This window comes from Hyposmocoma kahamanoa, unplaced genomic scaffold (genome assembly GCF_003589595.1).
Source record: "Hyposmocoma kahamanoa isolate Upper Pololo Valley unplaced genomic scaffold, ASM358959v1 80, whole genome shotgun sequence".
Lineage (NCBI taxonomy): Eukaryota > Metazoa > Arthropoda > Insecta > Lepidoptera > Cosmopterigidae > Hyposmocoma > Hyposmocoma kahamanoa.
Window position 1 is genome coordinate 2,563,124 of NW_020654051.1, and position 22,767 is coordinate 2,585,890.

The window sequence follows — 22,767 nt, forward strand, 5'->3', positions numbered from 1 at the left end:
GCCAACAAGGATGGTTACACTTTTTTGAGCACTACGGACATCTTCGACGTCAACTTTTGAACTTGATGACGCATCTACTGGTTGAATGTGAAGTTTAATCATAATGTTGCAATATAAACTAAAATAACCGATAACTCACGTATTTAAGTCGAATTGTTGCTCAAGTCACTACCGCGGAATCTCATGATTAAGGAGCACGAATTGGTTCGACTTTAAATAAGTTAAGTAATCCGTTATTTTGGTTAATATGTCTGAGTCTCACGGTAGTTTTCTATTTAAAAATATTACAATATCTATAAATATACTTTTATTATCATTTATACCAAAATTATAAACTAGCAAAATTTTATCTACTTCCTATAATAAGTTTAAATTTTTTAAATTTAGGAATAAAATTTTTTTTACGTTTCGTCGAAAAATTTTCAGAGCATTTTTGTGCTTTCATTTTAAAAAAGTCTATCGCAATTGAATAACGAGATCTACAACAAAAATTGAAAACGCTACGTAATATTATCAACGACAGTTTCAATTAATCATCCAGAACAAATACCAGAACTTATATAAACGCTATAATTAAAGCAGTGAAGTTCGATATCAATTGATAAATTGAATTCTTTCATGCTAAAATGTATGTGCTGTATATACAACAGATGTCCACTTCAATATCTCTGAAACTTGAGCAAATGGAAGAAAAACAAACTTTGTTTATATGTTTTTATACGAACCAAACTTGCTAACATAATGTCGTACAAAGTTAGAAGGAAGGCAGCGTAAAAATATTTCCTCATCGCATTACGGAACCCCTGTGTGGCTAACGTAAAAGATTTATAGGGAATTTTTCAATAGCGATATTGGTTGTAGTTACTATTTTTGCTTATTGTCACACAAGGCGATACATTAGGACTTACGTCGTTACTTGTTTATACTCATAATTTCAAAAAGATCTAAGTTAATGTATGTTACTAACTGTAATGAATTATTTCTATAATAAACGTTGAACGTACACGAATATTTCATAATTAAGTTACTTAAAACAACGGCTTGGAGGCAAGTGAGGCGGACGGAAGTAACCTTCCCTTTATTATCAAATAAATTTAGAAAAACGACGCAACTTTTCATTGGCAGAATTTTATTATGCCTCTGTGGGATGAATGACCTATTAGTGGAAGGTATAAAATTGAAACGTCTTAAACAACGCCAGGTGCATTGAATAGAATCAACTACAGCATTTAAAAAAATAAGAAATCAGGTGAATAAAATAATATAAAACAGACAAATAAAGACCGTTTTTTTCCCGTCAAAGACTCAACAATAAAGAAGACACTTCACTTGAGTTTTGGCCGAGGAAAGACAATGAACAGGTCAAGTCGTATTCGGCGAACAATAAGCTTGTCACTGCCTCAATTTGGCGTCCCGTTACCAGAATTATTTATTTGTTTTCCGACTGAAATGGTGGCCAAAGAATAATTAACAACATAGACGCGACAACGTTCAATCTGCCAAATGTTTTCAATCTTAAGACTACTGTAACTTACGATCGATACGGTATCTTAAGTAACATTTGTATCTATTGCATTGGATGGATAACCTTTAATGATAGACTAACTTTTGGAAATAAATAAAATAGTATAAAGGTTGTAACAAAGAAAAGCAGATATTATGCCGTCCTTTAACAGTATATTGCAAAAGGCATAGGAAATTACAAAAAAGGGTCTCCTCAGAAGAATGTAGGCGTACAACGACAAAAAATTACCCCAATCGGGTTTTTATGTGTTATTTTATGATATTGGCTATAATTTTTTTTTGTCATATAATAACAATAATAAGAAATTTATTTATTTCCCCCAATAGCTTACTAATATTACTTGGGCAGTTTGTGCAAATATAGATATTAACAAAACTGTAATAGGAGGCTGATGTCCAAGCTAGTTAAAACTTGTTTTATGGGTTACCAGGCATCCATATGACATGAAGTAAATTTTTATACGTAAATACTTATAGATTAGCAATTAAATACTATATTAAAGTTTAACAAGTGGAATACAACACGTGAAAGCCTGCGTGTGTGCGCGTTTGTGTGCTTAAGTGTAATTGATGGCGACTGGGTCGTTCATAATAACTTACATTGTAAGCACTATTGGATAAGTTTCCTTCGTTTTTTATTATTTCTAGTAACACGATTATCAATAAAGGTAGCAAGTTTTATTAACCAACTTCCAAAAAAGGCGGAGGTTCTCAATTCGTATGTTTTTCATTTGTATGTATGTTACGCGATAACTCCGACATTTGTGAACCGATGTTGAAGATTCTATTTTTGTTGGAAAGAGGGTACCTCAGAAGTGCTCCTATTTAATCAACTTGACAATTTCAAATGCATTATTGACCAATGTTATAGTAGTACATTGTGTATTAAAGGCGGCAAGTAAGGATTTACGAACGAGACTCTACTAGAATTCGTCAAAAAGCATATGCACTTATATTGTCCCAATACAACAGTAAAAAGAAACAATAGAAACTTACATAAATTAGGCCTTCCCGCAACTACACTCAGTCTGTACATATCCGGCCCGCACTCAATGGCAATTCGAATTTATAATAGCCATGACATGACGCAGTTTCCCAAATGCTGCCCAACACAGCTGCGTGATGGAAAGATATTTTAAATTTAATTTTCACCCGAGTTGTTTTTATATGAATTTTCGTAAATATGAACAATAATTACTAATGATACAATAAACCGAATAACACAAAGAAAAATTCCTTCGATGCGGCTGGACTCGAACCAGCAGCCACCGCTCTTACAAAACTAAGCTACTGTGACCCCGGTGTGGCACAAACTATTGGAGGTATTTTCACAAAAAAATATATAATGAATATCATGATAGTGAAGACATCATGAATTTGAATAAAATAAATATGAACGATATTTTTATAAGTAAGAGCGCTGGTGGGAAAATGATTGCTTCTCAACTGAAAGATCGACGGTTCGAATCCCTGTATCGTCATGTAGTTTAGGTCATGTTAAATAGCCCACATTATAGAGCAGTAAAAATAAATAACAAATTACTTGATACATTAAAAACAATAGAAAGAAACTCCACATTTTGTAATAAACTCAAATTATTACTAAACCGGAAATGCTATTACTCAATTAATGAATATTTTGAAGATACTCTTAAGTAATATTGCTTCCCTTATGTAAACCATTAACTTGCATACAAATTGTATTATTAATTTTAATTCTTGTATTGAAATTATGTTTCTAATTTTAATTCTTTTATCCATAAAAACAGCGGAGATCCACGAATTTCTTGACATGCCCACAGTTGGAGAAGAAATGGCCTCCTACGGCGACAAATACAGAATGCCGCTAGAACATCACCCAAATCAACTAGCCAAGCTGCTCACCATGCCTGAAAGTATACGACGACTAAAAAAAAGGCGTGACATCTTTGACTACGGTAGTCGGTAAAATATTTCACTACCTATAGGGCAGTGCTCCACTAAGAGTAGCACGCTTTCCATTATGAACTACATACAACCCATCTGTTTATAGCTAGGAAGGCTGATTGCAGGATAAAGGAGAAAAAAATTTAATTCAAATTGTATTATTAAAATTTAATTTTAGTTTCTAAGACTTATCATTTACTGAGTACATGTAACATTTTAAACGTAACGTATCTACCAATGCAAATGAATAAGTAAATAAATAAATACATATAAGATGAAACCTGTTCCTAACTACTATTCGAATAAGGTTCACATCGCTTGTGGATTAAGTTCTCCACTTGTTAAAAACAGACATGTAATAAGTTGATGATTAATCTTTTTTTTTTTAATTTAAATTTAAGGAGCTTTACTGTGTATTTTAATAGTAATGTCGCTCCGTAATGCTACTTAATTTATACATCTAACCTAGATTAAGACTATATAAATATATTTTGTACAGTATTTTGGCTTCGTTCGACGACGGAACGGCCAGTATACTGTTACACCACCCAGTCTGCCGTATGTTAACTATACTGCCCAACTGTCTCCTGAGTCTCTCGGTCCGAACACATTCCATCAAAACGTGGTAAATGTCCTCAACGACGCCGCAATTGCTACAATAAGGAGTTGGTGTAATGCCCATCAAAAAGATAAACTTCTTTGAAGGAATATGCCCAGAGCGCAACCTCAGAGCCGTCACAACGCCAAGTCCATTCGTCAGACAGTTATCAATCCATGGAACTTCCAGTGGCTCAGGTTGAATTGTTTTGAACCAGATACCTTTTTCTTTGGATCTCTCATCAAAGTATTCTTTCCACAGCTGGTGGCAATAAGTTTTAATTTTATACAAACAATCTGTATAATAGGGCAAAACAGATATCGTATCGCCAGTACAATAAGCTCGCTTAGCAAGTGAATCTACCTTCTCGTTACCAATAATGCCAACGTGTGAGGGTATCCACTGAAGTCTAACTGTTTTAGAGTTACGTTGTAATTGTAAAATCTGGTCTATGATTGTATAAGCTATCGGGGTGCCTCGAATGGTCGAAGTTGACCGAGCTATGTGTTGAAGTGAGCTTTTAGAGTCAGTCAAAATTACGAATCTGTCATAATCTACAGAGTTTATATACGATAAGGCCTCAGAGATCGCTACAAGCTCAGCATACATTATGGATACGTTAGTGTCTATTCGAAATAGCACATTCGTCTTGCCATCAGGATCATAAAAGGCTGCGCCAATCCCATCTTTGTCCTTGGATCCATCGGTATGATTAATTTTAAACACTGCTGAAGGTTATATTTATTCAATTGCATATCACGATGGTTTTATTACCATGACTCGTGTTCGTGTTCCACCGGATCGAAGGATTTTTCATCATTTCAGTCATGCATAGAAAAACAAAGAAATGTTGAAGTAGGTGGAATTTCATAGCTGGAGCATCGCATCATTCGGAGTGACACATCTGAAAAGTCAAAGATTATTCTACACTAATTCTCACATAAATAGCCCTTGTGTTTTACGCCTCCTCTTCGTCAAAGGGAGGAATAATTTTCGTGTAATACGTTTGGGGGGAAAATAAACACCCCGGATATCAACATAATTGCGATCGGATTATTCAACATGGAGGAAGACAGGATCATGATTCAGCCGTGGTACCTTTATGAATGATTCAATCGATCTTAAATACTAAATTATATACTTGAAAAATGTAACAAATCAAATTCATTACTAACCACATCTTTATGGACACCAACAAATACGCAAATAAAAAAGAAGAACCATGCCTAATATTAATAATACTTAGCCTATATAGTCCACTGCAGGGCACAAGTCTCGACGGATAATCTCTCCGAGACGGCTTTGGTTGTAGTTCTCACGCGAGTGGCTGAAAAGTGCTTTATACAAAACAGATCTTAACTAAATGAATTTAGTCTACGTCTGATGTTAGGAACGTTAGGCGGAAAAGTCACTTATTTATGCGTAAAAGAATAATTTTGTCAGCGGTCACGTTGTAATGCACATGTCGCACTGCTATTACAATAGTGTTATACCTCAAAATATGTGAAATTCATGATTATACCATTAATGAACGTAAAATTTGATTATCTACACGTCAATAAAACTGTCTTTAGAATATATTAAGAAACAACTAATAGATATCTGATTAACTCAAAATGAGACACGTTTTATGTGAGCTTGTTCTGGCCAAAATAGTCCTTATTCAAAAATATGAAACTATTTTTAATTTTTAAATATATTTGGCAAGTAGGAAATTGTTTGTAATAAACTATAACCTATACATACATTTTAATTATCTTTCACGGGAAACGAGTAATTCTTTTTTCGTCGATTCTGAGAAAATACACTTTTTGAGTTAATACAGTGTTGTATTAACAGTGCGATGTTCACATACCATCGGTGTTTTGTAGGAAGGGCGAAAGTGCCGACGAACGAAACGACTGTTCAAAATATTTACATCCTGTTTCAAAATTGAATTTTAACCTTCTTCTCTTGTAAGTTCAAAAAAACAAGGAGGTTGAATTCGACTGTATTTTTTAACCGACTTCAAAAAAGGAGGAGGTTCTCAATTCGACTGTATGTTCCTTTATTTTTGTATGTATGTTACGCGATAACTCCGGTATTTGTGACCCGATTTTCATGATTCTTTTTTTTGTTGGAAAGGGGGTACATCCATAGTGGTCCCATTTCATTTTGAAGAAAATCATCCACCTTGAAGGTGGCTGCTCACGCATAAAGAATCGTTTTTAAAATAGCGCCTACCTTTAATTTAGGAGCAATTACTTTAATGGTTGATTTTGCTATTTCTCCAATTCAAGGCGTTTTTCTCTCAATATACTTTGAGTAGTGAGAACCTATTTTTATTATCTCCAGTGTCAAGTCCTGCATAGTGGCGAACTAGGGGATATTTCAATAAAACTTAGCAAATAGACGTAATTCCACTTACTTTTGAGGTCGGTTTTTTTAATACTCTGTACTGAGATTATTTTAAATGCTTGTTACGCAATAACTTCGCAATTTGTGAGCCGATTTTGATGATTCTTTTTTTGTTGGATAGAAAATATCTCAGTAGTGGTCTCTTTTAAATATAAAGAAAATATTCCACCTCTAAGGGTGGCAAACTAGAGGATGAATCCGGTTTCGCGCACTTTCCGGTAACCGATTTCAATAAAACTTAGCAAATAGACGTAATTCCACGTACTTTTGAGGTCGGTTTTCTTAGTACTCTATGCTGAGATTATGGTCAGTCTGCTACCATTTAAATAAAAGCCTTTAAGCCTATTAGCCTCTAAGTGACAAATAGTAAAATATCCGTTTTAAACAGCAAAACCTAAAGCACAAAATTTTCTTTTAAAAACAATTAAAATTGGTTAACGTATTCGACTTATCGGAACTTACGCTAATACGCACAATAATAAAGCACACACTCAACATAGCCCCGCACTAGGCAAACCCTGTGTCGCAGGTGCCATGGACATACACATAGACAACCATAAATGACACCAAAATCACGAGAGAAATAAATGTAAACCATATAAATATTTCTCCCGGCCCGGGAATTGACCCTGAGACCTCTGCGTGACAGTCTGGCATGATAAACGTTAGGCTAGCCGGAGGCAGTTAGTTAGCATTGGTAACCTTTTTTTTCTTTTTTTTTGTTAATCCGGGTGAATCTGCTTACAGATACCCCGGCCCCGCGTGGGCAGAGCCGAGGTTATGTGGGACGGGGCTGAGCAGCCCGACTGCACTAAACCCATGGAGTGTTTCTCTTCGCCGCTGTAGCCCTGCGCAGCCCCTCCCCGAGAATGGAGACACATCGGTCTCCCGACTCCGAATGTGAGGCTCGCGAACACCAGACGAGCCTTCCATCCCGGGCCCCTCTATACTGGGCAACGAGCTCCTCCGAGTCCATTCAACCATGAAGTTCAGTGGCTGCTCCCCCAGCCCCCGCGGAGGATCTGATGGCAGACTCAGCCGCAACACTTGACGCGCATCCGCGCGGACTTTCCAAAGAGAGTCCCTTGGATAGCCCACCACGGGCCAACCTCCCAAGTTCGGCCGCGGAGGATAGGACGAGTGGCAACGACACACCGGCACGTATCTCTCCTCGCGACCCTCCTCCCAGCGCGCATCGCGCAACGCCCTACCAGCCTACCACCATCGGTCGCGGCCTCGTGGATTCCTCTTAGCTTTACCGTGGGATGAAATCGACCACACGGCTACTAGAGCCCTCCGCCACGACAAGGTGGGAATTCCTTTCGGGGGGAGCATTTCTCACCTAACCCAACCTAACGATGCATTAAACAATTTGAATATTCTAAAACTGGGTTATAACTTTTCATAATAAATTTGTCCGTTTTTAGTTTTTACTTTTTTGTGTCACTACTCCCTAGACTAGTAGTTCTAGTCCTAACAGCATCCTGAAAACATTTACAGCTAACCCCGTAGCGCCGACGCTTCGTCATTTCATCCACGCTCTGGTGAGGTGATGGGGTAGTCGGCGACGCCGGCGAAACCATTTATTTCCACACACATTAATTACATAACAAAATTAATGTTAAAAGATTACTTATAAATGCAAAAATAAATTAAATTAATATATACATTAAACGATTTGTGTCTGGGGGACAGTCTCAGCATTTACTAAGAGGCAGAAGTGGCTCAGCGCTGGTTTTCAACCTGCCCCCGATTGATACATTTGTAATACCGCTTGTTTCGCAAACTTAGTACTTAGTAACATTATAAAGCTAAATTTGTATAATTAATAAACAATTCCTTTTAATTAAATTTAATAAAAAATCTCTATTTAAACATCATTGCACATTTTACTCCGCTCTAACTGCGTTTCTAATCTTCTGTATGAATTTACCTATCCGTATATATATAGTAAATATTATGTGTATCCTAATTTTAAACCAATCCATCACAGTAAATAATTGTGTATCTCATTTAACTATCTATTGATTCATCTGTTTTTATGTTTTATCTCTGTATTTAATAACAATAGTCATAAGTTTGTTATAATTATTAACACAAAGATCGAACACTCAGAAAAAACACTCAGAAAAAATTCCTTCGATCCGGTCGGATTCGAACCGACGTTTTCTTGCATACCGTGGCAGACGCTATACCAACTAAGCCACGGAACGAACCAACGGACCTCACGAATTCCTCTATGTGCTTGCGTCGTGTCTTTGTACTTGGTCTTTCAACGACTTTTTAGTCGTGGCATCAGATTTTTATTTATGATATTTCAAAAAATATTTTAGTTAGCGGACGTCAGCAGTATAGTCAGTGCGGTGAGACATGCTCCCATTGAAAAAGTTCTCGAAATGGCGTTTTCGCCCTTCCTACAAAACACCGACCGTATCTACATACATAACACATGCATCATTAAATTGCTTTACTGATATGTCCTCACTAAGAGCGTTTACTTACGTTCGATTCACATTAGTTCTGAATCCTAGAAATGGCGGTCCGAAATGTCCTAGGGATCATTTTATCTCTGGGTGAACAAGCGAATGAATATTTTCTCGGATTTGGACTTAGTGCACAAGTCACATACGAAGTGGGTCCGAGTTTTCTCAGTAAACTACGTCAAAAAAAGCATTATGTACAAACGATACACTCTGTAATATTCCACGCAGCATCTTATTAAAAAAACAAGGTTTTATTACCAACATCGTCGCGGTTTTATGCCGACGGCTCAGCATATTTGAGTGAGGGCAGGGTACGAATGCTCCATTCAGAATAATGCCTTTATATAAAACATACATCAAAAAATGTTCATGCCCTCCCTCGATATTCTGCCTCGCTGAATCATTAAGATGGCTGTTCTTCGTCTTTGGAAAGTATTAAGCTTTTTCTAATTGTTCGATCTTTGGATTAATAATTATAACAAACTAGTGGAGTAATTTCACATAAAAATAATTGAATAACAATAAAAATTTAAATACAATGAATAGCGACATCCTAGCCGGGTCTGGTAACTGTAAAGGTATCTAACTGGGTGACGAAATATCGTAGATTTCTCATAGATAGCGCTACGGCTAAAAAGTCGTTGAAAAACCAAACACAAAGATACGACGCAAACACATATAAAAATTCATGAGGTCCGCTGGTTCGTTCCGTGGCTTAGTTGGTAAAGGGTCTGGCACAGTATGCTAGAAAATGTCGGTTCAAATCCGGCCGGATCAAAGGAATTTTTTCAGAGTGTTCAAAAATCAAAACCAAAAAGATTATGAAGATCAAAAAGAAAATCGAGACATTATCATATTTAATTTGTATTGAATATAAATAAATAACGCGGTTTGCGTAGGTTTTTTTTATTATACTAAGTGATGGGGCGAACAAGTCGTGCGCAGGATGGTCCACAACAGTTGCAGTGCGACTCAGAGGTTTTAATCGCAAAGACGCATCATCCTGAGACAAAAGTTGAAAAGTCCCATGTACCTGTAATTTCACCAGCACCCTTAAAACCGGAATGCAGAGAGCCTACCACAACCTCTTAAAACAATATTACTTTAACCTTACATTGACTTTTCGTACCATGACGCGTTTAAAGTAAGCTTATTATAATATTAAAACTATGATGTTTTATTGGCAGCTTTGTGACTATTCATTCACTTGTTCGTACTATGACGCGACTTTAACATTAAAGTAATATTGCTCTTATGTCAAATTTAGCAATCTTAAAATAGTTACACGGATGCAATGGAAACAATATTATTTTCAGTTTTATTAGTTAAGTTCAACTTATTTATTTACATATATCTCTGCAATATTTTGTTTATTTTTTATTTAATAGCACATAGTAAATAATTTTTCGGTAAATAAAAATACACGATGTTTATTTCGTAAAATTATAACAGCGCCATCTATATGCTCCTTGGCGAAACTAACAGTTGACACTAGACTACAGTTCCGAATTCACAACGTGACTATCAAGGCTCACCTTGTTTTATTTATTTTTCTTCATGAAAATGCGGTTCAGTCTGTGGTCCGATCTCCGATAGAACACACGTTCTGTTGCACTCGTAGTCCCTTTGTTTGCTACTCAGTGACGATCTGTGGTTCCCAAACTTTCCTGTGTTATTTCAATTTTGTCACACTCGTTATTATCAAGATGGTTCGTTGCGCTAGATGCAGTGAAGATTCAATGGACGCTATCCATTGCAGTAATTGCAAAAATCACTTTGATTTTCAATGTTCAGGAATAACTGAGGCGGGTTACCGTAAACTCGGTGCTGAGAGACAGGCAACCTGGAGGTGCCCGAACTGCAAGATCGGCAATATATCCGCTACGAAGCAAGATATCGGATCACCTAAGTCAATTACTCTAGATGATCTTATGAAGGAAATCAATAACGTAAAGTTGACTTTGGCTCCCTTGATGGATGTCATGGCCGATATTAAAGTGATAAAAACCGACATCAACAATCTCCGTACAAATGTTGATCAATTCACTTCTAAGTTGAATAGTTTGGATGAAAGGCTCAAAACTGTTGAAAAAGCTCAAGATGAGATACATCAGCTTAAAGCCCATGTTTCGAAACTGGAAGAGGACTTGAACAACAACGATCAATGGTTGCGGCTCAATAATGTGGAAATTAGGGGAGTCCCTCTCAAAGATAAAGAGAACTTATTTGAAATTGTCACTAAGATTGGTGCGAAAATTCAACACCCGATTACAAAGCACAACATCAATTTTATCACTAGGATCCCATCGCGTGAGAATAGAATCAAACCTATCGTTGTTTCTTTTTTAAATCGATATTTAAAGGAAGATTTTGTCGCCGCTGCGCGTTCCCTTAAATCCCTTTGCCCTGCTGACATTAATCTAGAAGGCACTAGTCGAATTTATGTCAACGATCACCTAACAGTCCAAAACAAAGTGTTACTTACAAAGGCCAAGCAGTTGGCAAGGGATAATGAGTTCGAGTTCGTGTGGGTGAAGAACTCAAAAATTTTTGCCAGGAAAAACTCTCAGTCAAACGTAATAGCGATAAAAAACGAAAAAGATTTGCACAAAATTCACTAATTTACATTAATAATACTTACTTCTTTATAAAGTTACTACTTGTTTATTTTCCTTTAAAAACATATTATTATCTCACAAGTTTGAAGACCGCTTGCCGTTGTATTCCATTCTTTTGTGTTCAATATTTTTACGCTATTGTTAAACTCGAACGTATTTTTTGTATATGGTCATTAGCTAACGACTGTCTTCCTATTGAGTTAAGAAGTTATATCTTTTATTTGCTTACCTTAATTTTGCACAATATTTTTGTTCAATACTTTCTTTGTTTATTAAAATTTTTAATTTCTTGTTTACGACTCGAACATGGAACTAAACTAGTTTATTGCTATAATATAATTTATTCTTGCTATTACACCTTAATTTTTAAATTTATTTCTATATTAATTTTAAACGAAAACAATGGCTAATCCCATCATTTATTATCAAAACTGTAGAGGACTCATAACCTTAGTTGGCAATCCAGTGCTGAGGATATATGGGTAACTATATCTCTTCGTAATTCTCGGCGCAATATTACTGTTAAACTTCATTTGTGTGTACTATACTTATGCGAGCAAAATAAAGGTAACTCTTTCTTTGTCCAATTAACTAACTTTTCAAATCGGCTCATGAGTGTTGTGCAAAGCAATAAATTAGATAAGTTTCTCGTAGTGGGTGATTTTAATATGAGTAATATCTTGTGGTTGCCCTCCGAGACAGGCTTCCAGCCGTCAAATGTAACAAATACTCACATTTCAGATTTTATTGATGTTTTATATGAATGTAATTTAAGACAATTCAATGATCACAAAAATAGGCATGATGGTATTTTGGATCTGGTTTTGTGCAACGATTATGTCTCAGTTACTGTATGTCCGGACCCACTAGTGAAGGAAGATAGTTATCATAAAACTTTGATTGTTCAGCCGTCGTTTATTGAATTGGACCCGCAAAAAATTGAAAAACGTACAGCGTATGCCTATCAGCGTGGCGACTATGATAAAATATGCTACTATTTATCGAAAACCGACTGGTCAGCAATTCTTAACGAAGGCACTGTGGAAGATGCTACTAAAGTATTTTATGATATAATAAATCAACTTCGTGACCAATTCATACCCAAACGTCAGGTTATGAATTGCAAGTACCCTCCTTGGTACAACTCTGCTTTAATTAAAATCATAAAAGAAAAATTTAAATTTTTTAAAAAGTTTAAGACCTATGGTAACAAAAGTGATGAACGTACTTTTAATTTTTTACGTGATAGGGTTAAGAAAGTGGAGGATAATTGCTATAAAAACTATATTTCTACGATGGAATCTGCCATTACCAATAATCCAAAATTATTCTGGTCTTATGTCAAGAATATGAGGGGTAGTAGTTCTTATCCTGCAACTATGAATTACCTAAATCAAACTAACGATACTGGTACAGGCATATGTGAACTATTCTCCACTTTTTTTAGTACAACTTTCTTGGAACCAAATCCTAATTCAACTTCGTTAATACCGCGTAACCGTGATATATCTTTTGCACCAGCTAACATATCCTCAGTGGAAATTACTAATATGCAGGTTTTCTCACTTCTTAAAGGCCTGGATCGTAATAAGTCAGCAGGCCCTGATACCTTACCTGCTACGTTATTAACAAATTGTGCCCAAGAACTTGCTACACCAGTCACTATTCTGTTCAAACGGTCACTTAATGAAGGCATTGTGCCCACTATATGGAAATCGGCATATATAACACCCATCCACAAGAAGGGGTCCAAAACCAAAATAGAAAACTATAGGCCTATCTCTAAATTATGTATACTTGCTAAGGTCTTGGAACGTGTGGTGTTTAACAAGCTATATGAGTCTATCAAGTCAAGTCTCATACCGCAACAACACGGTTTTCTGCGAGGTAGATCCACAGTCTCAAATTTAGTAATTTTTAATGAGTTTTTGACTTTTAATATGGACGAAGGTAACCAGATTGATGCTGTGTACACAGATTATAGTAAGGCATTCGATCGTATAGATCATAATCTTCTATTATCTAAATTATTAACTCTCGGTATACATGGTGATTTGTTTAGATGGTTTACATCGTATGTTTTGTGTAGGTCTTAGTCTGTAGTACTCAATGGCTTTGCTTCTTCATGGGTAACTATTCCTTCTGGTGTTCCCCAAGGTTCGTTACTGGGACCCCTTTTATTTGTGATATTTATTAATGATATCGGATCATGTTTTATAAATTCAAAGTTCTTATTATTTGCTGACGACATGAAAGTTTTTAAAGTTGTTAATAATACCTCAGATGCGATTCTTTTACAAGAAGATTTAGCAAGACTCGATATATATTGTACAACTAACAAACTTGACTTAAATGTATCGAAATGTTATTATATAAATTTTACTAGAAAGCGAAATATTTTCAATTATATTTATAAAATTAAAAATTGTAATCTTACTAGGAATGCCTTTGGATCTGATTTGGGTGTAATTCATGACAGTAAGTTATTGTTTGACCAGCATATTTCTTACATATATGACAAAGCTTACAAAGCTTTAGGATTCATCATTCGTACATCAGAATGGTTTAAAAATATGAAAACCCTGAAAATCCTTTACTGCACTTTTGTTCGTAGCCATCTTGAGTATGCATCCCAAATTTGCTATGATACTTACTCTAATAAAATTGAAAAATTACAGAAGAAATTTACTACATTTTTAAATTACAAATTTAAATTACCCCAATTGGAATATGTATATCGTTGTAGAAAACTTCATCTGTTACCTTTACACCTGCGAAGAAATATAGCCGATGCCTGTTTTTTGTTGAACATCGCTCAGAGTAAGATTGACTGTCCTGAGCTCCTTAGTAACATTTTACTCAAAGTTCCAGTTAGAGCATTTCGAAAGCATAATTTGCTCCATGTTCCGGTTGGTCGTACCAATTTTAGAGGTAATAGTTACCTGCCAAGATCATTAACATTATTTAACCAGCTCAATGATGACGGTCGCATAGACCTTTTCTGTAATAGCGTTATAAATGTAAAAGCTATTATGATTGATAACTTCTTATCAAATGACTAATAAGGCGATTGTTGTGTTGTCATAATTAGATGTATCATTGTAATTTTAAGCTTGTGTTATTGTAAGATTATTTTCTTAAGTTCAAATGTGGAAGCTTTTAATTGGCATCTGTTTGATCATACTTAAACCTATATTGTAAAAGTAGCTGTAAGCTCCCCAAATATAATAAAATAAAATAAATAAAATAATTATTGAAAACAACGTAATTTTAATAGATTTTATTATTACATACTTTTCTTCTCTTAACAGTCAAAATTCTATGAAAGTAAATAACATGAAGTACCTAAATATTACACTACGATAAGACGAATAGGAACATCAAAAAAGAAAGAGATGGCATTATATAGTTCACTTAGCGTTATCTCTTTCGTATTTTTAGTAAAGAATAGACAATATTGGGAAATCATTCGTTCTTTCAATCTCTTTTGCAATAATACATTACTTGGTTGACAGGTTCGTCATGGTACGAATATGAATAATATTATAATAAGCTTACATTGAAATAAAATTGTTTTTGGAAAGGTTATGGTAGGCCCCCAGTAATGCTCACGTTATTGCTTGACGACAGAATTAGATAAGGTGGCAGTATTTCTCTGGACTTTCACAGGGGAAACCGTGTATCGGAAGACCCATTGACACACATTTTTTTAGCTCTAGTAAAGTACATTATTGTACATACATTACAATCTAGTCAAATACAAGACTAACAAATAATTTACATTTCACCTAAATTAATATATAAACAAGTAAACTAAGAATCCACCTTCTGGTAACTTCACATTTCACAGAACACGACTAAACTGATTCATGGTTAATAATTTTATTTGAATAAAAACAGCATTTGTGCTTTAAAATAAATTTACCGATGAATTGTAATTCCCTCATTAGTATAATTACGGCTTGGGGTAGAGCATCGAGTATATAATCAGAAATAGAGACGAAATGTCATTTAATTTGTTTGAAAACTATTCTGCCATATCATTACTGTGACAACTGCGCTCCGATTGGCCAGCCCGAATTCGAAACAATTGACGGGTGTCGTCAATGGGTGTCGTCAACTGTTTCACTTCAAATCGACCAGTTAACTTGAGCTTTGCTATAATGGACGAAAATTTCAAAATTACATTATACCGGGTGAAAATTTGTAATGCCACCTGGAGGGAAAGTACTCTAAATACTGGAGATAGAAATTTTAACTTAAAGGAAACATTCCTTTATTTTTTAAAAGAAATAAAACTGCATTCATAGATTTTCGAAAATTTCTAGCAACACGCGGGAATCGAATTCGCGTTAATCTGAAAAAAATGCAACCTGCACTTTTATTGCATCGATCGATAGGGTTAAGTATAAGAATAAAATCTCTCTCACAAAATTGGTTAATTAAATGAAAAAAAAAAACCATGAAATCTTAACGTATTTTAATAAAACGAAAAAAATGGTAATCTAACTAATTAGTTGCTCGAAATGCGCTCCATTTTCGTGGATACACAAATTGAATCTTTTCATTCAATCAAATTTTTAATAACGTGTTGTGATGAATTGTATTACAAATCGTATTCTGAACCTCAGCCTTCAACTCGTTTACACTCGCATAGGATTTAAGGTAAATTTGATTTTTAACATATCCCCACAAAAAACATCTAAAGGGGTGTGAGATCTGGTGATTTCGCAGGCCATATGATTGTGCCGTTTGTACCAATCCAGGTATTAAGATGGTTACTAATGTAAGCAGTAGTGACTCTGCTATTATGGGCTGGAGCGCCATCTTGCTGCAGAATTATTCGATTTCGCTCTTCCTCGGATAAAACATTTAACTCATTTCGTAAGAGATCCAGTATTTCAAGATACTTGACAGTGTTCAAATGACCTCAAATGGATAAATGACGTCAACGATAATTAACAAGTAATCTGATGGACCTTTGAATAAAAGTGCTTTAACATTCAATGGGTCAACCCATTGAATTTATAACTCCAGATTTCATGGTTTGTAAGAGAGATTTCATCCTCATAATTGACCCTATCGATTGATTTAACAAAAGTACAGGGTGCATTTTTTAAAAGATTGTAGCGGGTTCGATTCCCGCGTGTGGCTAGCAATTTTCGAAAATCTTTGAATGCAGTATTATTTCTTTTTAAAAATAAAGGAATGTTTCCTTTAAGTAAAAATGTCCATTTCCAGTATTTAACGTACTTTCCTTTCAAGTGACATTACAAATTTCCACCCTGTATATTTAATTACCGAAGAAATTTTATTCCGTTTGTTTTGTAACTAGATGTTTTGATGTTTCCTCACACCATCGAATGGAATAAAACGCCATTTTTAGAGATATTATCTTTATTACAATAAATACATAATATTTTTGCTATATATGGAGACGTACACACAGGTCAGTTGTTGGCGCTTGAAATTTCAGTCCAAAGGAGAGTTGATATTTATAAGTGATGTATCACTGATGAGTTACCAGGAATGTATGACCCTTATTTGGTCTCTATTTCTGGTTACATACTCGATGGGGAAGAGTTTCCGCAATTAGAATGCTGCAAAACACCGTTTTTACAAATTGTTTCACTTCCGTAGGTTCGTGAATGACAGCTCGCGCATTGATGTTATACACGTTACCTGCGAGGCGACAATGTCACCCGCGACACAGGGTTTCCCTAGTGCGGGGCTATGATGAGTGTGTGCGTTATTATTTATAATTATTATTATTTACCTATTTTAAGGAACAGTCTTTTAAATATTCTTCATGCTGTACTAATATTTGTCAATTAGTAGTTGTCTTAACACATGCTTGAATTGCATTTTAAGATTTTTTTTGCGTCTGGGATCTTATTGAATATTTTGGGTGTCATATCGACAACGCTATTTTTGAATAAGGCCGTTTTACAAATACCTCTTTGGATCATAATATTTCCGTACGAAATAAGTGCGCGTGTGAGCTTTTTGTCTTTGGAAAATCTCTCGACTTTGTCTTTAGAAACAAAAATGCCTCCAGGATGTGCAGACATGGGAAGGCCAAGAATCTCAGGTCACGGAACAAAGAACAGCAACTGTCAGTGTACTTAACCGCTCACGTGATGCGCTCCTCCTACCGCAAAATGGCGGCTATTTGGTTTCGCAAATTAGAAAAGCATTCAGTTTATATACAAGTTTTTATAAATAAAAATTATTATTCTGCATTGCTAAATAAATACCCTTCGTACTACCAACAAAAACATCTCAAATGAAATGCAGTAATACACCGCAAATCCTGCACTTAAAAAGCACTAATGAAATTTTTGGTGTACTTTGATAAATATGATAATATTCCGTTTGAGTGGTTCTAACGTTTACCATGAAATTACTCCTTAAAGTATAGTCAGAGGCGAGGGTCAAAACTCGAGACATGTGAAAATGACAAATCCACACGTGTATGAAACGACGTTTGTTATACATTTGCGAAAAAACTACATTGAAAGTAAAATAAAACAGTATATTAAAAAAACTCATTTTATTTCTTTGTCTGATAAAAATTCCAAGTACAATGGCTGTTGTGTTGCCAGTATTCAGCAACATTAAAATTACTATTTTAGTGGCGTGGCGCACAGCGGATTCTCGCGTAATATTCACCTCTGGTCATTGTTAATACTCAATCAGTCATCTTTATGGAAAATATTTTGGTATTTTTAAATGTAACCCGGTGTTTTATAAAACACCTATGCAATTTAAACAAATAAGATGTTTGTGAGTAAATATAAGTTTTAATGACAAAGGACTTACGTCACAAAGCACGTAAATATTAAATAAATATACAACCTCTTTAGTTCTATGCGTAAGACTTGAAACACCAGTAAATTTTAAAAAATGGAAAATTAAAAAGCACTACTGCGAAAAATCTAACTTTCAGCACGATTTGTGGTGCGAAAAATACCACATTTTGAGCAACTGTATTAAAATAAAATAATTCTCATACTGTTGTCATAAAACATGGCCAAAAATGACATGCAAAATTTGAAATACATTTAATTCATAATTATAAATATATTCTTTTTTTTATAAAATATAAGTGCGTATTTGACCTCCATCTCACCTGATGGAAAGTGACGATGAGGTATAAGATATGGCTTTAACATATCGCTTTTGGGCTCTAAATACCATACCTTAGTCAGGTTATTGCATTAAATCTAGAACCTAGAAGCAAATGTATTTCCTAATAGTGAAGTTTAATCTCCTTAAAGGGGAAGGAATTACCTATATTACGAAGGACTTTTGGTCCAACGTGAATAGCGGGCTTCACATACAATGCTCCTCTTAGAGGCATCTGAAGCGCTTGAAACTAACAAACTAAATTCTAAAAGGTGCTCAATTCACTAAATTACAGGCACATGCGACTTGTCGACTTATGTCACAAAGTTACGGGTGCAGTGGCAGTGCCCTTCGGATCTTTGCGATTTAAAGATGAGTACTCATTAGCTGGAACTGTAACGTGACAGATACAGTAACGAGGTTCCAGTGTTTAGGCTTGAAACAGTCTTCACGCGTTAGATCGAGTAACCTGGTTATCATATGGTTCCTGCGAACCACGTACACACTTATTTTTGGTAACGTAACTTGCAGTGATTATGAATACACATTTTTCCCAGTGGGACTTGAACCCACGTCCATGCTGCACCGTAGCATTGCTCTTACTAACTGCGCTACGGATCCCGTTACTGAGCCATCAAAATTCTCCTATGTTTTTGTTATAGATCTTTGTACTGACTTTCGGCATTCGTCGCCGTGACTAGTGACATCTAGTGAGAGATTTTTGAATAACCTTCTCACCGCAGCCGATACCTTTACAGTGCAGTAGTTTCAGGTGCAGCATGGACGTGGGTTCAAGTCCCACCGGATCGACAACAAGTTTTTCTGTGTATTCGATATTTATAATCAAAACAAAACCAGTAAAGTTATTTCACAAATAACATGCAATGGTTACGGTAATAGCTCGCCGGTGAGTACTCGGCTTTCTGAGTGACACTGCAATTGCTACGGACAGGCGTGTCTCTTACCACCAGACGCGTGACTTGTTCGTTCCATCACTTAGTACAATAAAAATTAAAAAGAAAATTCCTAAGACCAGACAAACGCGTAGCATTATCGCTTAACATCAGATAGAAAATATGACCAAGCATTTCATTACGTTTTACATTACAAAAAAAGAAGTTTAAGAAAGTTGGCAAATTTGCGCTTTCTCTCATATACCAAAAACCTCCTAGCCCGACTCACTGTAAACCGGTTGTATATATTCTGTGTGCTACAGAGTTTGGAAGCAGTGGATCTATAAATTATATTTCATTATCAGATAAATTTCGAATGTCACCTTCGTAGCTTCCCGATAATCTCTGCATCTGTTATAATTATTATTATAATGATCGAACAACTACATCTTATCTTATCGATGGCATACACACTACATCATTGCCGCTACCCGCGTCACTAGTAATAGCCGCCATGCTAAAATATGGGACATGTTTGCCACCATGATGAAAGGATTTGGCCATTGTTGCCCATGGTGCGTCTGATGTACAGAGAATATAGTACGCCATTGCGAGAAGGCCCCCTTCGAGCTATGCAACTATCGAACACAAAGAAAAATAACTTGGATCTGACTGGATTCATATCAATGTCTATGTGTTCGATCTTTGTATCAATAATAACAAATTAATAGTAACTAAGTAATTAATAGATTCAGACGTTACCTTGCGGAAGTTCGTGTTAATAAAAATGGAAGTAAAAAATAAACAACACAAGCGCAACTACAATCACAAACCGCCACCAAAAATATACCCGACACGCGTTTCGCCTCTCCACGAGACATCCTCAGGGGTTGTTGATTGCTCGACGTTTGGCCGAAAATAAGCGGGCGTCACATTGTGGCAGGAATCCAACTGCTCGACCCTCAAGTCAGTATTGGCTTTCAACCGTATATACTCCACAATAACCGCAGACTTGTGGAGTAATGAAGTCGTGACACGTAATTCCCTATAGTTCGGATGATACATTGGCTAATTGGCCTATCTGGAAGTTTGTACTCTGTTCAACACACGTCTTGTTAGTAAACTTTGTTTGTTTGAGTTTGTCATATTTTACACACGAGTCGGAGTGGCGAGAAAAGAGGAGGGCCGCAATATGTACTACATGATCCTATACATGCGTGGAACTTTAGGAGAGAGTTTTAGCATAATATACGAGTATAAGACAAGTATGTTAACTCCGTCCATACACTACAGTGCGGTTTGTATGTGTGCGCCATCTATGGACGCACACTTTCGCATAATAGTGAAAGGCGCGTGAAACGACTAGCGTATGCATCACGAAATTATGCGAATGTGTGCGTCCGCACATGTCACGTGGTGGGTGCGCACCATAGACTTACAAAAACCCGGGAGATTCGGTTTGGCGCGATTCGTGTCGCCTCGATATGATCAAAATGCTCAGCATCGGGGTGACACGCCTACAAACATCGCCACAGTGACATGGCGATCGTTGTACGTACAAAATCTCTCGTAAAGCGTGATAATGTCAAGTTGTAGCGATACACCTTGTAAAAATTTGAGTGAAAACAAAAATTTCAAAACCAGTGAGATAACATTCCACCGGCTATTTGCATTTTTAGTTACTATTTCTATTATAATTCAATGTTTTCTTATTGTCTCCATAGAAATTTCTAGACTCAAATATAGTGATGTTCATTTACGATGACTGATGTTTATCGACAGTAAATTTTTACTGAAATGTTTGAATTTCTTTTATGATTTTTGTAATTAAAGTCCCTAAAATATCGAAGACAAAAGCATTCACCTTACATTGATTTCTTTTATTTTATTATTATTATTATTATTATTATTACTAAACATTTTATTTCGAGTAACTTTAACACAACTCATATTTCGACAAACGTTTCAATTTCATGCCAATTTGTATGTAACAGCAACATAAGAACGAACTTGAAGAAAAATGTATGTGTATTATTGTTTTAGATAATTTAGATATTTAAATTCCATTATACTCGTAGATTAAACAAAAAGTATTTTTAAATTTTAAGTTTTTCCAATGAGTACAAAATAAAAGAAAGAGACAGTGGATTGAAGCTGCAGGTAAATCGAAAGACTGGTTTTCTTATTATTATTTCTGACTTTATTTAAATTTCCATAGCAAATGCATTTAAAAAATAAAATAGGTTTTATTTTACATGTGCGTGCAAAACAAATTATAAACAATTATAGAAAATTACATAAATCCTTCATAAAAAAACAACATAATTTCATTTATTAAATTCGTTGATGGTTCGAGTTTACTTTTGACAGTAACAGTTTCACCAACTCGTGGTAACGTATAATGGAAAACTGACACTGGCGACGATCGCCATATTTTTTATATTATTCTTATAAAACTGACACTGGCCCAAGGCTGGTGGTCGCCATTAAGAAAATAATAATAGTTTATATTAATATATTAATTTAATTTAGATGAAATTTAGAAAACTTAAATGGATTTTTAAAACACTAAGATATGTAGTGCCAGGACCAGTCGCTGGTCCGCGAGTCTCATCGTCTAGGGATATACTTAAGGAAATATATGTGATTTTGGTTAAATCTGTATTGATTTATTGTATTCCTGTATGGGGTGGAGCTGCTAAAACTCGTTTTCTCGAGTGCAACGTGCGCAACGCAAGTTGCTTACAATAATGTATTTTTAAAAAAAGACGATTTGCCACTAGCAGTTTGTATCAACTATCAAATTTAGCCACTGGAAGGAAACTCTACATCACTCAAACTGTACTCAGACAATATAGGTCTCTAAAATATGATCTAAATATTTCGAAGAGGAGAAGGAAAGACATTGTGGTACAAGTACCTAAAGTAAATACAACATTAGCAAACAGACAATTCAGCAAACGATCGGCCCATTTGTACAATTTAATTAATAAGGAATTAGAAATATACGGCAAAAGTTATAGAGACTGCAAAAAAGTTATATCAAAATGGCTACAGTCCAAATCGTAAGAGGAAACCGAAGATCTATTAGAACACTTGCTTTAAAAACACTACTTTCCTAATCTATGGCAACATGTTAAAACGCATGCACGCACGCACGCACGCACGCACGCACGCACGCACGCACGCACGCACGCACG

General features: G+C 35.5%; 1 protein-coding gene across 1 annotated transcript; it reads left to right on the top strand.

The window, feature by feature from the left end:
- The first annotated feature begins 10,634 nt into the window (after positions 1-10,634).
- On the top strand, positions 10,635-11,549 carry LOC113233919. The gene has a single exon (XM_026469154.1). It carries the CDS (start codon positions 10,635-10,637, stop codon positions 11,547-11,549), a length of 915 nt encoding a protein of 304 aa, XP_026324939.1.
- Positions 11,550-22,767: the final 11,218 nt, after the last annotated feature.

Excerpts from the sequence above, each read along its gene's own strand:
- LOC113233919 (XM_026469154.1), top strand. The coding sequence starts at position 10,635 with ATGGTTCGTTGCGCTAGATGCAGTGAAGATTCAATGGACGCTATCCAT.